The 16,635-nt window shown below is 43.6% G+C and overlaps 1 protein-coding gene across 8 annotated transcripts in view; it reads right to left on the reverse strand.

Moving 5' to 3' along the window:
- LOC146492346 (NACHT, LRR and PYD domains-containing protein 12-like) overlaps positions 1 to 16,635 on the reverse strand; it is a 137,642-nt gene that overhangs the window by 18,952 nt on the left and 102,055 nt on the right. The window contains exons 4-9 of one of the 8 annotated variants that reach the window (XM_085151044.1): positions 15,186 to 15,317; positions 14,743 to 14,874; positions 12,882 to 13,123; positions 10,989 to 12,777; positions 6,187 to 6,360; positions 3,765 to 3,938 (exon numbers count right to left, since the gene is read on the reverse strand). The exons of 6 other annotated variants lie outside the window; for them this stretch is intronic. In XM_085151044.1, the coding sequence (XP_085007170.1) occupies positions 3,765 to 3,938; positions 6,187 to 6,360; positions 10,989 to 12,777; positions 12,882 to 13,123; positions 14,743 to 14,874; positions 15,186 to 15,317 (2,643 nt within the window). Of the gene's footprint in view, positions 1 to 744; positions 3,939 to 6,186; positions 6,361 to 10,988; positions 12,778 to 12,881; positions 13,124 to 14,742; positions 14,875 to 15,185; positions 15,318 to 16,635 lie in introns of those variants that run through there. One more of the 8 variants, XM_085151045.1, reaches the window with a different exon arrangement.

The following is a 16,635-nucleotide window of genomic DNA, read 5'->3' on the forward strand; positions in this document are numbered from 1 at the left end:
TTCAAACAGCTTCGTTCCAGCAGCATCAGCCACAGACATGCAGAGAGAATCCTTTGGTTGTGTTGTGTGTTTGCATATCTGCTGTCTGTGTTGCTTTGTGAGGATGGATCATCTACTGCAGCTCCAGATAAACAAGCTGGACCTGAACCTGGTAGCTTCACTTAGAAGTAGGGATGGGTATTGATAAGATTTTCACGATTCCGATTCCATTTTCGATTCTGTTTAACGATTCGATTCTTAATCGATTCTCTTATCGATTCTTTTTAAAAAAGGAGAACACTAAGGTCAAATAGCTTAGAACTTTGTTTTATATCTTCTCTTTGAACAAGATAGAAATTTAGGAGTAACATGGCCTTACAAACCCAACAGTGAGATTTTAAGAGATCCACAGCCTACAGCTCTTCAATGGGGCGTCACAGGGTCCCCAGGAAAGAAATTGTAAATGTAAAATAATAAAATAAATATTCTTCTGTAGCAATAACAAAGTATAACATAAATTATATCCAGTAATGTTCCTGCCTACAATTAAACACATTCACTTACCTAAAATCGGGGCATCTGCTGTGGCAAATGGGTGCAAGCCTTTGACCACAAACTTAGTCACTGCTCGGTGACATTCGTCTATCCTGGCCTGAAAGGAGACGCTACCGGTAGACTGCAGTGAGAACTGCCAGCGTTTGAGCCAGACTCTGTCTCTCTCATCATGGTCACCTAAATGCACAGTAACGGCAGGTTTTGTAATAAGGCAGATCGCGCTAACATAATCTGCACTGTTAGTTGATTATTTACCTGCCGCATTAACGGGAGAGGACGTGCAAACGTTACCGCTGCTGCTGGGTTGAGATTCACGAGTCCGGAGCGGAATTAAAAACACGACATTCATTTAAGATCATCGCGTGTTTTGTGAGCAAATGCTTTTGTATATTTGTAGTGTTTCCTCCCTTAAATAAAATATCTACTTTGCAAGTATTGCAAGTTGCCCTGTTGTCATCCGTTCTCGTAAAGTATAACCAAACTTTTGAGTGTTTGAGCCGCTTAGGCGCCATGTTTCCTGCCAGGTAAATGACGCTCCGCAACGTGGTGACGTCATTCGGGGTGACTGGAATCGATAAGGGAATCGTTTGCAAAAATGGCAAACAATTCCAAGGAATTGAAACAGTGGGAACCGGTTCTCAACAAGAACCGGTTTTCGATACCCATCCCTACTTAGAAGACACTTGTGACGGGAACGTGTGAGAAGTTTTGTGCAGACAAGTGTGGATTTAGAGTGTGGGACGAGCTCTCCACAGTCTTTGTGGAGATCCACATTCTGCATACTGCCTGTGAGAAGCTGCAGACATTTGTCCTCCAAATCCACTAAGCAGCTGCTCGTGGTGGTATTAGCTTCATGTGTGCGTGTTAGCATGAAGCCTCGGTCACACTCTGCTGTGGACACGGTCACGGACAGCTGGACGCCTGATGGACGAGTCGTCCTTCCTGTTAAACTTCTTTGAGCACGAGAATAGCATGAGAAGCTCAGTGGACACTGTTCAGTGTTTTAACTCTCGCTTTCACTTCAGCTTCACCAACAACAGCACAAGCAGAGCAGCCCACTGCCTGCATGGCTGGGACAGCGCCCCCTGGTGACTGTAAACCACTACAACATGTAGACGGCCGTCTGCAGGCTGGATGTAGCACCACCGCAGAGACGTGCTGCAGCTCTGTTTAGTTACCCAGCTGACAGCAGAGGCTGTAGTTTACTGTTACCAACATGGAAAACTGAAGCTTCATCAGCTGGAGCTACAGAGCTGGAGAACAAAGGAGACTGAGAGGCCAGAATGATGTGGGAGGAAACATCAAGAGCCTGTTTGAAAGGAGACACATGTGGATGCTGTGCCAGTCTGTGGTCTGTCAGAAGTCAGCTGAGTCACACTGCAAGAAGCTGCAGAATCTCAGAGGAGGAGATTTGGAAGTGTTTGTGGGACAAACTGGACTCAAAGAAAGAAGATGTTTGTGAAGTCTTTGGTGGAGGTGAGCAGTGTGAAGCAGAACACTTGCAGATGAATCAGGAGGTCAGCATCAGTGTCTCCTTGTGGTGGACGGTAAAAGAAAAGCCAACGCTCCCGTCCACCCTCGGCATGAAGCAGTGCTGTTTCTGAAACAGGAGGACAAGTCCAGAGAAGACAGAGGAAGTAAAGATGAGGGTGGGACAAGACAGCAGGACTTCCTTCAGACCTGCAGCTCCATCACACTGCTGTAGGTCCTCTTCATCACACATGTACCTGCAGCCTGTCTTCAAGTCCAGGAGTCACCTCCACACAGTGTAGAAGCCTCCTGTGCAGACCATGGAGTCCAGCCTCTGTCAGGGAAGTCGGCACTAAAGCCTGAAAGACTTCAATCTGTCTCTGCTCCACCCGAGAAAGACCAGCACCGTACTTGTTGTGCATTCAAGGAGGGAACATCAGCACTGCATCGTGGGAACAACACCGCAGGAACAAAGACACAGCACGGCCGATGAAGGACGAGGACAAAGGAAAGGTGAGTGAGAAGACCCTGGTGGTGTGGACGGACCTGCAGGGGCTCCAAGACTGAGGAGCAGAGACGTCCATGTACCAGCTGAGGATGCTGCAGTGATCCAGGGAGCTCGGTCCAATCTGAGGCCGTGTGAACTACGTGGACCACAGTTTCTTCACAGACTTCAGCCACGTGAACATCTGGAGATCCAACAGTGCACGAGCTGTGAGCCATCAGCTGTTTCTCTCATCAGCTGCTGTAATGAGAGCTGCTGGAATCATCTCGAGCAGCAGGAAATCACTGATGTTGTTTCTAACCAAAGATATGGGACTGAGCTCCGCTGAGCTCCTTCTGCTTTCATCCAGATAGAAACTGCTACAGTCTGCTGATTATTGCTTTGCCTCCATCACACGAGCTCTTTATCCTGTTCTTCACTCTCATTGGTTCTTTGTCTGCTTGTTTTTACAACAGTAGTCTTCTGATTGGTCAAAGAAGACAATCAGCTGTGACTAAATGTAGCTCCTACAGCAGTGATGGGAATAACTACTGAAGATAATCCAGTATCAAAGCTCAGGAATCAGCAGCTCCCACCTCGTTTTCTTTCAACAACTATTTTTAGCTGCTGTGTTTTTGTGTTTCTGCAGACCTCAGACATCCTGCTGCTCTGAACAACTTTTTCATTCTTTTTTATCATTATTTTGCTTTTCTTTTATTATTATGTTATATGTATTAATATGTGAAACACTTATTCTTTGTGTTTTTGCTTTGCTCCTGTCAAACTGCTTTAATAAAATCTGCTGCAGTCTAAACTGTGGACGTTCCCTTTTTACCCCTTTGTGAAACAATAAAGGTTTAAATCTGAGTATTCATCTATGTTAGTGTTTAATGGGTCTAATAGGTTGCTTTGGCCTTTCCCAGTAATATCTTCCCTTGGAGTCTGTGGTCCAGGCTTCTAAAACCATCCCAGGTTAACAAGAACTACAATCTAGAGGAGAGCTGCCATAACAGGTGTGACTGATGAGATCTGACCTGCAAGGTTACTCAGGTTTGTTTGTATCAGGACAAGCAGGGAAGACACGTGGACGTCAAAGTAGTTAGAGCTGGGCGAGTGTCCTCACCCACATCGGCTTCACAACTCTGCATCATCTAGTGAGTAAGACTCAGAGGATCAGAGATTAGAAGGTCTACAAAGAGCTGAACCAGACTTCCTGTATAAAGGTTTTAGTTCCACAGATCGACAGTGTCAGCACAACTAAAATGTGGAGACTGACCCCAGAGTTTCAATTTGATGTTGTGGATTCTCCAGAAGAACACACAGCTGCTTCACTCCTGGATCCTTCAGCTTGTTGGAGCTCAGGTCCACCTCTCTGGGATACGAAGGGTTGAGCTTCAGCACTGCTTCCAGATAATCACAGCTGATCTCTGACAAATCACAGCGCTCCAATCTGTATAAAGAATGAAAGATGTAAGTTTATTAGACAAAGTGCTTGAAATCATTCAGTGTTTCATCATCTGTTCAGAGCTGAAGAAGGTTCAGAATGTAGAAGTTTAGAAAATGGAAACTCCAAACAGCTGAAGCCAACAGGAAGCAGCTTCAAACAAACACAACAAGAGAAAAAACTCTGAATGTTTCACATTAAAGTCGTACATTTCTAACAAGAGTATTTTAAAGACAGCGTCACTGATGATCATCTTCTGCCCAGTAAAACTTTGGTTTACCTCATGTGAGTGTTAATGATGCACAAAGACTGTGAGTGCAAAGAGGGAGCGAGGAGGATGACAGAGAGATGGTACAGGAGCATCAAGAACCCGGCGAGGAAATGAGCAGAAGGACTTTGGAGCCTGTTGGATTGAAGCTTTCACAGAGACGTGTTTGACTGGACACCACCAGGACAGACTTTTAATCCCAGGATTTGGATGAGCTTTCTGTCTTTATGGTCACAAATGATGCTGTAACTCTGTGACTGTCCTGGAACTGCCAGCAGTATGGTTACGTCCTTTTGACCTGAGTTTCCACAGCTCTTATAACAGCAGTGTACATTCACCTGCAGGCACACGCTGCCTCTGCTTCAGCTCTGTTTATGAAGCACAAACTGCAGGAACCAAACTCAGACTGGCTCATTTCAATCATGTCTGCTTGCAAAGACACTTTGAAACTCTTATCAGTATGTTTCCTGTCCTACTAGGAGGGATCAAACTCTGGACCTTTGTTGTGGATCAGTGAAGGATGCTTAGAAATCCCTCCTGCTGCCTGAGCTTGAACATCATCAGCACTTTAACACTGAGCAGAGGGACGTGGAAAAGGCCTTCTGTCTTTATCTGACTGAACTGTTTCCTTATGTGGGCTGAAGAAAACACAGTTGTAGACTATATTTATATGAAACATGTATATTTAATGCATTTAATGTATTTGAACCATGTTTAATGCATATTACAGGATGTAACAGCTGCATATGTGTCAACAACAATGGCTTTGATTTTGCCCCCTAAGAACATTTCTGTAGATCCGCCCCTGCAGCAAACGTGTGTGAGAGCAGCCACGGCCCGCTCCTCCATGGTTTCATTCACACTCATCTCATACTGAACACACACACTTTGTAGGAATCATCAGTACTTTGACTGTTTCTCAGGTTAGCTTCAGGTTAGCCATTTAGCATTTCTCCAGTCTGAGTCACAGAGCGTCACATGACGTGACAGAAGCTGATTGGTCAGCTGCAGTGATGGTGGTGGAGCAGCATTAATGATGATGCTGTAGAACAACAGGAACACGGGGATATCAGACTGTTAGTGGGTTTAGTCATTCCTGCTGCACTTTGTCCTTCTTATTGAAGTGACCTGCTGAGAGCTCACACTGTTCTCTGTAGAAATGATGTCAGTCTGACTCGTCACATGTTTGGAGGCGTGTTTGATGTTTGCACTTCTGGAAACTCTCAGTATCAAATATGGAAGATGCAAAGGAGACACGCTTCAGTCTGTATGGACCTGTTTCTGTAGCTGCCACCATCATTCCACATGTTTGTACATCAGCTTATCAAATCCTGTCTGCTGTCTTCATTTATTACTCTTCACCTGCTTCACTGTCACTGTGTGGGCGGAGCTGCCTGAGCCCCGCCCACACAGACACAGCTCCTCTCTGGAGATAAACTTCTGCTTCATCTCTGCCTCTTTCCTTCATCCTTCACCTCTCTTTTCTCTTCTTCAGTGTTCTGCAGCCACGGAGCCTCACAGCCGTTAGCACGCCCATACCTGAGCAGCTAGCATTACCCAGCATGCCGTGCAGCAGTGTCAGTTTGTAAATGTGCAAGAATTCCTGCTCCAAACTGTTTCACAGAGTGCTGTGTGCTGTGACCTTTGACCTGCTAAAGACAGTCAGCTGTGGATTATTCATTGTTGTGTCTGATACTTAGAACTGTGAGGAAGAAGCTACACAGTTAATCAGGGTCCCCTCTCTCTGAATCAGGAAAGGTGGGCAGGCCGCGTGTGGGCCGCGGGCCATACGTTGAGTATCACTGTTTGAAATGTGAACATTGTTCTGCTGCAGTCAATGGACTAAACCAGAGAAGAAGAAAACAGACTTTACCATGAAGATCCTCAGTGTGGATCAGTATAATATCAGCCTGATGTCTGCAGTTTAGTGTCAGCACAACTTTCACATCATATTCATCTCAGCACAACTAAAACATGCTGACTGACCTCAGAGTTTCAAGTTTACATCGTGGATTCTCCAGAAGATCAAACAGATGCTTCACTCCTGGACCCTTCAGGTAGCTGTAGGTTCCACTCAGGTCCACCTCTGTGGGATACGAGGGGTTGGACTTCAGTGCTGCTGCCAGATAATCAAGGCCAATATCTGACAAACCACAGACACTGTATAAAGAATGAAAGATGTAAGTTTATTAGACAAAGTGCTTGAAATCATTCAGTGTTTCATCATCTGTTCAGAGCTGAAGAAGGTTCAGAATAGGGATGCACCGATACCGGTATCGGGTATCGGCCTCAATACCACATTTTCTAAAGTATTCGTACTCGTCCCCCGATACCGGGGACCGATACCACGGTCTGAGACCTGTCTATGTTTGAGCGACATGTAAGGGGTTAATCACAGGCGCCGAGTGCCCGCCCCCAGGCCCAGAGTGCCCGCCCCCAGGCCCCGGCTGCAGCTCAGAGCTGAGAGAAGGTGAGGCGAGACAAGTCAGCCGTGTGGAACTATTTCAAAGTGAACGAAGACGCGAAAACAAAGGCGGACTGCAAATTGTGCTCAGCGAAATTGTCCAGAGGCTCTAAAGGTAGCGCATTTAACACAAGTAATTTAATCAAGCACCAAAATCCCAACACGACAATGAGTACAAAGAGTTTACCCACGCTTATTTACCCACGCTTATTTACCCACGCTTATTAGCACAGAGGAGCATAGCTGATGCTACAGCAGTGGGACGGAAAATAGTTGGGCATTTTAAACATTCCGCCTTAGCCTACTCCCGCCTCGAGGACATTCAGGGACAGCTCAACCAGCCAATAAAGAGACTGCAGCAGGACGTACAGACGCGCTGGAACAGCACGTATTACATGCTCCAGTCCCTCATTGAGCAAAAGCGAGTGCTGGGCGTGTCCGAGCACGAACTCCCTGACTATCTCACCGCTCACCAATGGGCTCTTATGGAGACGACTGTTGCCATCCTCGCCCCCTTTGAGGAACTAACTAAAAAAGTGAGCAGCTACGACGCACTAGCCTCTGATGTCATCCCAGCTGTTTAGACTTCTAAACAGAGAAACAGACGAGTAAATACCTCTCAGCCCCATGTAGCAGTGTGGAAAGTGAAAGGCTTTTTAGCTCAGTGTCACACATTATAGACTTTTTCTCTCCATTAAGTGAGTCATCTTAGACTTGATGTTAATACCTACCTCAGTTGCACTGACTGCCACAGTTCTGTGTTGGTGGATGTTGTTAGTTTATTCAAATATTGTGCACTAAATAGCAAAGATGTTTATTAATGCCCCTTGTGTTGTCCAAAGCGGCAGAGTTTACAATAAACTGAAAACAATACTTGAGTTGCACTGTCACTGTTTAAATATGTTTTTTCATAATTATTTATTCTGTAATATGTTGCATACAACATGCTTTTAATTTTAAATAAATGTTCTTAATTCCAAACTAGTCCCTTGTTTTTTGTTTTTGTTTTGTTAAATTATAGGACTAAAGCTGTTACCTGTAAATTTAAATCATGTTTTTATTAAGTACTTGGTATCGGCGAGTACTGAAATGCAAGTACTCGTACTCGTACTCATTTTTAAAAAAGTGGTATCGGTGCATCCCTAGTTCAGAATGTAGAAGTTTAGAAAATGGAAACTCCAAACAGCTGAAGCCAACAGGAAGCAGCTTCAAACAAACACAACAAGAGAAAAAACTCTGAATGTTTCACATTAAAGTCGTACATTTCTCATAAAAACAGTGGGTCGCAGGTTGCAGTCTGAACACGCTGTTGCAAACTCTGCTCCTCTCGGTGGAAATGCGCTTTCTCTTTCCTCTTTGTATAAAAACACTTTAAAAGTCAGTTTAATCTCAAAATTCACTGTTAAATCCAAAACACAGCAGATAAAGAAAAGCGAACGGTTCAGTCTAACACAGTGAACCATTGAACTTCAGTAAAACTATGCAGTTATGACGTCTTGATGCATTCTCAATCATCCAGGTAAGTAAGTGAAAAGGGAAAGACCATCTCTGAATCAAGGAGGGGCCTAAGGGTACATCTGTCACCATCTTACATGCTGTGATTGCAGCCATTCCCCAACTCTCTGTGAATGGGACTCATGGCCATTGATCAGTGGTTGTTGATCAATGGTCGTGACAGTTTGCATAATTATGATTAAGGAATTGACCTCCCAGCCCATTGTTCCCTCAGTGGGCTGGTTTCAGTCATTATGCAAATGTACTGTTTATAAGATTGAAACCTGCAGTCAGCTGAGACTGAAGACGTCACCTGATGATGACGAAACAAAACGCTACGTCCAGATGAGCAGAATCAACTTTTGGAGATATGCAGTTCTGAAACGTAACTTTAACCTCAGCCAAACCGATTTGCTCAGTTGTAAATAAAACAGCGAAGTAAACGTGACCGACACACAGAACCTGAGTGAATTAAGTCCAGCGTTTAACCACTGAGAGCTAAAACTCAGGTGAGGTTTCAAAGCTGTGTGATTGGACATCAGCCGCTGATAAAGCTGGTTCGCCTATAAAGTGCTCTGTAGGGAAACGAGCTCCAGCAGCTCTGCGCTCGGGGAAAAAACTATATTTACTTATCTTGTGCAGAAAAATGTGACATTGCGTTAAATTGAGCACCGGCTGCCCAGTTAAACTGTGACTATCACCAGGTCACATGGGCGTGTTTCTTCAATTAGCAGCAGGTGTTAAACAGCTGACAGGTGAGGAGGAGGAGGATGCAGGTAAACTGAGGGCCTGTTGAGCTGATCGCTGGTGTCCTGAGAAACACGTCAGCTCGTTCTTTATGTTACAGAAGCACAGAGACACAAGGCGGAAAAAGAAATGCATTCTGGGATACCTGGCTGCCCCAAGGCCACACAAGCAATCGATTATCTAGGATCAACCTGTCTGGACTTACTTTGCACGGCAACCAATCAAATGCTAGAGAAGCTGCAGTGGCAGCGTTAACCCCGCCCACTTAGTTTGATGGGTGAGGCTGAGAGATAAAATGATTTCAAGCTGAGACATGAAGGGGACAAAAGTGCCAAAATGAATTAAATAAATACATCATTAAATAATTAATTAAAACTGTCCTTAATTAATTAAATGTGTCAATAATTCATTAAATGTGTCAATAATTCATTAAATGTGTCGTAAATATTTATTTAGTTAATTATTTCCAATTTTAATTAATTATTGCCACATTTAATTATTTAATGGTGTATTTAATTAATTCATTATGGCAGTCCTGGTGTTCCACAGCACCGTGCCATAAGGCAAAAGTGATAACTGGCTCGGGGACCACAACATTGAAATTTTGGGTCCATGGCCTGGAAACTCCCCAGATCTTAATCCAATTGAGACTTTGTGGTCAATCCTCAAGAGGCGGGTGGAGAAAACAAAAACCCACTAATTCTGACAAACTCCAAGAAGTGATCATGACAGAATGGGTTGCTGTGAGTCAGGATTTGACCCAGAAGTTGACTGAGAGCACGCCCAGTCGAATTGCAGAGGTCCTGAAAAAGAAGGGCCAACACTGCAAATACTGACTGTTTGCATAAATGTCATGTAATTGTTGATAAAAACCTTTGAAACGTATGCTTGTCATTATATTTCAGTACATCACAGACACAACTGAAACAAAGATCTAAAAGCAGTTTAGCAGCAAACTTTGTGAAAACTAATATTTGTGTCATTCTCAAAACTTTTTGGCCACGACTGTACTTTCTTCTCACATGTCCATCACTCCTACTCTCGCCTGGATTATTTTTTGGTCAGCAGCTCACTGCTGAGTGACATCTCAGACACTGAGATTCACCTTACAGCTGTCAGCGATCACGCTCCTGGATCTGTAACAATAATACATAAGAAGAACATTCTGCCGAGAAAAACTGGAGATGAAGACTTTGTTAAATATTTTTTAAAAAGAGTGGACTTAGGAAATACTGAACAAAATAACCCAACAATTTGAACACAGTAACAAATTTGGTCGATTTCTAGCCAACCAGTTAAAAATAAATAAAGAAAAAACAACTATATGTGCTGTTAAAGATGATCTGGGAACACAATGTTTGACCTGAAAGAATGAACAACATTTTTAGGGATTTCTATGAAACTCTAAAAAAGACATTTATTAGTTTCTTGACAGCGTAACTCTTCCAAAATTACTAGACAGTCAAGCAATGTCAGTGGATTCACCAGGTGAACTCCAGGAAGCTCTGATAAGTATGCCCAATAATAAGGCTCCAGGTCCAGACGGCTTCCCTGCAGAATTCTACAAAGAATTCTGGACGATTCTGGCACCAGTTTTTACAGAACGTTGTTGGAAATCAAAGAAAAGGGCAGACTTCCATCAAATATGAATTCTGCAAACATTACTCTCCTGCTAAAACCAGGCAAAGACCCTGTACATCCCTCAAGCTATCGTCCAATATTTCTTTTAAATGTAGACCTTAAAATAATCTGCAAAGCTCTCTCAAAGAGATTAGAGAAAATAACCCCCCTCTTAATTCATCCTGACCAAACTGGTTTCATAAAAGGTAGGCACTCATCAACAAATACACATAGATTACTTAATTTGATAGACTACTCATACAGTAAAAACATCAAAACTACAATATTTTCTTTAGATGCAGAAACAACGTTTAACAGAGTTAACTGGAAATGTTTATTTCCAACTTTACACAAATTTGGTTTTGGAAACTCTTTCAAAAATATTACACAACAGCTTGAGTCAGAACAAATAACCAAACATCCTCCAGCTTCTGCATTTCTGAATAACAAATCTTGGACTCACCGAGCCTTTCTGCAGTTCCTCACAGCTGGAATCAGTCTCTGTCGTCCATGGTCTGTTGTGTTGTACTTCTTCAGGTCCAACTCATCTAGAACCTCCTCTGACATCTGCAGCATGAAGGCCAGAGCTGAGCACTGGATCTCAGAAAGTTCCTTTGATCTGTTCTCTGACTTCAGGAACTCTTGGATCTCCTGATGTACTGAGAGGTCGTTAATCTCCATCAGACAGTGGAAGATGTTGATGCTTCTGTCAGGAGAGATTTCAAATGTGTTGTTATTCTTCAGGCTCTTAATGACTCTCTGGATGGTTTCTGGACTGTTCTCTGTCTGACCCAGCAGACCTCCTAAGAGTCTCTGGTTGGACTCCAGACAGAGGCCATGAAGGAAGCGAACAAACAGGTCCAGACGACCACTTTTACTCCTGAAGGATTTTATTAGCGTTTCCATCAAAAAATTGTCCAGAGATGACTCGTTGTATTTTTTTCCCAGGAAGTTCTTCAGCACCTCTGACTTCCTGTTGGTGAAACAGTGGAACATGTAGACTGCAGCCAGAAACTCCTGGATGCTCAGATGAACAAAGCAGTAGACTGGTTTCTGGAAGATCACACACTCTCTTTTGAAGATCTCTGTACAAACTCCTGAGTACACCGAGGCCTCTGTCACATCCAGACCACACTGCTCCAGGTCTTCTTGGTAGAACATGATGTTTCCTTTCTTCAGATGTTCAAACGCCAGCCTCCCCAGCTTCAGAAGAACTTCCCTGTCAGCCTCCGTCAGCTCCTGTGGACTCGTCTCATGTCCCTCGTGGTACTTGTTCTTCTTCCTCTTTGTCTGAACCAGCAGGAAGTGTGAGTACATGTCAGTCAGGGTCTTGGGCAGCTCTCCTCTCTGCTCTGTAGTCAACATGTGCTCCAGAACTGTAGCAGTGATCCAGCAGAAGACTGGGATTCTACACATGATGTGGAGGCTCCTGGATGTCTTCATGTGGGAGATGATTCTGCTGGACAGCTCTTCATCACTGAATCTCCTCCTGAAGTACTCCTCCTTCTGGGCGTCAGTGAAGCCTCGTACTTCTGTTAGCCTGTCAACACATGTAGGAGGGATCTGATTGGCCGCTGCAGGTCGGGAAGTTATCCAGACGAGAGCCGAGGGAAGCAGATTCCCCTGGATGAGGTTTGTCAGCAGCTGGCTGACTGATGACTTCTGTGTGACATCAGACAGCAGCTTCCTGTTGGTGAAATCCAATGAAAGTCTGCTTTCATCCAGGCCGTCAAAGATGAACAAAAGCTGAGAGACAGCCAGCTTCTCTGCTGTGACCTTCTGTAATGTTGGATGGAAAACATGGAGCAGCTCCAGAAGACTGTACTGCTCATCTCTGATCAGGTTCAGCTCCCTGAATGAAAGCAGAACCACCACACTGACATGTTGGTTCTCCAAGCCCTCTGCCCAGTCCAGAGTGAACTTCTGCACTGAGAAGGTTTTTCCAACACCAGCCACGCCGTTGGTCAGAACCACTCTGATGGGTCTCTGTTGGTCAGGTAAGGCTTTAAAGATGTCCTGGCACCTGATTGGAGTGTCATGGAGGGCGTCCATCTTGGAAGCTGTCTCCAGCTGCCTCACCTCATGTTGGGTATGAACCTCTTCACTCTGTCCCTCTGTGATGTAGAGCTCAGTGTAGATCCTGTTGAGGAGGGTTCTACTTCCTGTTTCATCACTTCCTTCAGTCACACGTTCACATCTCCTCCTCAGACTGATCTTATGTTCATCTAAAACCTCCTGCAGACCAACATCTGCTGAAAGAAAGAAAAACAGAAAGAAAACTCTTCAATGTCTGAACAACAACAAGAAGTCCAGTTTTCAGAAATGAGTCCATCAGCAGACAGATGTTCAGTCTTACTTTGTACACAGCTGCTCTGACTGGCTGTCTGCAGTCCAGCTCTGCTTCTGGATCTTTCTCCACACTGGGGACAGGACCAGTCTCCTGATGAAGCAGACTGGTCCCAGTATGAGGAGATGCACTGTCTGCAGAACCAGTGTCCACAGCTGGTAGAGACTGGATCCTTCAGGACGTCCTGACACAAAGCACAGCAGGACAGCTGCTCCTCCTCACAGACACCACTCCTCTTCCTCTTCCTCCCTCTGTGAACACATTTCTTTATCACTAAAGTCATTGACTGTCAGTGACAAACATCCAGATTTGATGACACTGTGCAGAAGCTCTGATGGTCACAGAGAAAAGTCAAGGAGGAGAAACTTGAGTTTGAGTTCAGAATCCAAGTTTCCTTTGCTGTTCCTGTCTTATTAAACACAGAGTGATCAGCCTACAAACTCCACAGTAAAAGCCTTCATCACAGAGCTGATTATGTCCTTCACTGGATGTACTGGAAGTTTGGGATCCATCACTTTGAACTGACCTTTGACCTCCTCTAAAAACTGTGGTGGAGCAGCGGTGTCACATTCAGAGCTTTCAGCTTTATTTTGAAAGAGTTCAGTCATCAGGAAGTGAACTTCTGGGTTCTGATTTTCTTTCTATTATTTTACAGAAGTGAAGAAGAAGAACTAAAAGCTTTGAAATGATCTGAGTGATATTTTTGAACATTGCCACCAAATTGAGTTCAGCCTCCAGCAGTAACTTTGTTTCATGATGCCTCCCTGATGATGTGATGTTTGATTACAAACCTGTTTATGTGTTAGACATTAATCACATGAACACAGGCAGAAAAAAGAAGCCAATGAAACAAATGACAGAAACGTGTTCATTCACTGCCATAATCCATATTTGATATGTACAGATGTTTGTAAAGAACACGTGTGCAGCGCTTTGTTCTGAGTATCTGCTGTCAGCACACAGTGCAGCAATAACTACAACCACACGTTTCTGTAGATCCTGAACATCAGCCTGGAGGAATCTGACCTCAGGTCTGCACACAGAGGAGCTTCACCTCTGGGATGATGCTGGCTTCAGCTCCTTCTACAATCATGCAGAAGCTTCTGCACCATCAGGACACAAACAGAGAGGAGCTTCTATCCTCAGACCATCCAAGTCCTAAATCAGAACATGCTCCCCTCATAGCATCACCATCAGGGTTTAAACAGGACCTTACATCATGTTCTTGTCTCACTGTCATATTTCAGATCATGTCTGATTCATTATGACGTCACACGCTGCTACACTGATCCTGCTGCTTCATTACTGCTGATATTACTCTGCTCACTCTGTTCAGTTACTCTGTTTACATCACTTTGCTCATTTGCTTTGTTCTGCTTGCACTGCTCTGTCAGTACATGCTGTGCTAATGTGGCACAAAGCACTTTAACATTACATCTGCACAATGTTTCATTATTTCATTTAATGATTGTTTCTAATGTTTTGTCCAGTCACAGGAGCAGCTCAGCACATTTCACTGTGTTGTACGTGTATGACGATGCCTGTGACAAATAAACAGCCTCGGACTCTTCAATCTTCTGCATTTCTTTGGAGATCAGCTCAGTGGCCTGTTGAGACCATCTTTCTATTTCTGATGACTCAGTTCAGATTATTATCCTGATACTTTCTTTTAAAATGTGATGAAATCATTTATCTGATGTTCTGACACAAATACACCAAAACAATCCCAAAAAGCATAAACCACCACGTTACACACAGTGTAATAAAAATACAGGCAACTACAAATAAAAACACTTTTAAAATATAAACTAAAATTACAAAGTGGTCACAGAATTTCAAACACCCGTAAATGAGTCAGCAGATCTCTTACATGGTCAGCTGAGCTCCATGATTGAAGAACATTGTTGCTGCAGGTTCATGACTGAAGTTTGGAGGAAATTCTTTGGACCAGTCACTCCTCACAGACACACAGCTGGATACTGGAGACTGTGACCTCTGACCTCTGCAAACACATCACATTCATATGACATGAATTACTGATTAATCTCTGTTTAAAATCTTTAAGCAGCTGCAAACACACAAACTGGATAATGTGATGGTTTCTGTCAGTAATAGTTGTCTCACATTAGAGTACAGACGGCTGCAGAGACGTTCACAGCAACAGAGAAGAAATCATTACCTTGGATTGCATTACTACTACGATTAATACTAGCATTATCGTACCCGGACCACCATTAGGAATCATTTATGATGTCACTGGTAGAACACATTTATAGAAACAACCTTTGAACTCTGAGTCAGCAGCTCTCTTACATGGTCAGCTGAGCTCCATGATTGAAGTTCATTGTTGCTGCAGGTTCATCACTGAAATATGGAGGTCTGTCTTTGGACCAGTCACTCCTCACAGACACACAGCTGGATGCTGGAGATTGTGACCTCTGACCTCTGCAAATACAACCACATTGCATTCATTTCACATCAATTAGTATACCACAAAGGCATGCAAGAAACACAGTATGAAGGCAAACTTCTGGCTTCAATAACATTCAATAGGTCAGGTGGAAACTTTCTCAGATTAGATTCATGTTTTTATAGAACGATCCAGCTAAAAAAAATATACCATTAGGTCAGAGGTCAGCAACCTTTAGGACCCAAAGAGCCATTTGGACCCAGTTTCCACACAAAAGAAAACACTGGGAGCCGCAAATACTTTTTGACATCTAAAATGAAGATAACACTGTATATATTGTTTTTTACCTTTATGCTTTGTGTGAACAACTAAGGTGTGTTGCTGATGAAATCCATGAAGTGCTACAGAGAAAATTACATGTTATTTATGTAATGAACACTGTGGCGTTCGACCCGATAAAACACACGCTGGGCGCTTATTTTGACAGTACAAAGTTTTTATTGAGAGACTTGTGTTTGTTTGCAGTCACTCCCGCTCTCTGCAACTGTCACGTCCGCTCCCCTCCGACTGTCACTGCCAACATAAGAAAACACACAATCAAGGTCGGAACCCAGCACACCTGTCAACCCCGCCCCTGCGCCGCCCCGGGAGCTCACTGTGTCACCCCTCCTCTGCAGCTGGCCAGAGACCACACCCACGCCACAACACATTTGAACTAGGGCTGGGTATCGTCACTGATTTCTAGAATCGATTCAATTCCGATTCACAAGGTCCAGAATCGATTCGATTCACTTCGATTTGAATCTGGGAAATTTTGACAGTCAGAAATATTATAATTCAGATCAGTACATTTACATATTTTTGTATCTATAAAAAGGAAGCTGACACACGCAAGACTTTATCAAAGGTGTAAGCTCACAGCAGATGCCTTTGTGTCAAAGTAGCTGAAGATAAAACACAGAAACACATGAAGGTGATTTTCCTGGCCTGGGATTTTATAAAAATATTCTGCAGTACATCAAAAACGAAAGAAAACCATTAATCAACATATGAACATTACCTCTGAAGTTACAGCGGTTTTATTAGAGACACGGCTAAGCATTTTGCATTTTACATAATTCTAAAAAGTTTAAATTTGTTCAGCATTGAACGGCAGAAATTAGGTTTTCTTTTCGGAAGTATATAAAACAGAAAGAAAAAAAAGTCGGCCGATAGCGCTGTAAACAAAGGTAGACTTGTGCTTAACAAGCAAGCGAATAATGCAGAAAACCATACAGAGAGAGGGGGGGGGGGGAGAGAGCTGTGCATCATGGTCGAAGCAAAACAGTAAAAGTAAGAGTGAATACATGACGA

This window comes from Neolamprologus multifasciatus, chromosome 23, assembly GCF_963576455.1.
Source record: "Neolamprologus multifasciatus chromosome 23, fNeoMul1.2, whole genome shotgun sequence".
NCBI lineage: Eukaryota > Metazoa > Chordata > Actinopteri > Cichliformes > Cichlidae > Neolamprologus > Neolamprologus multifasciatus.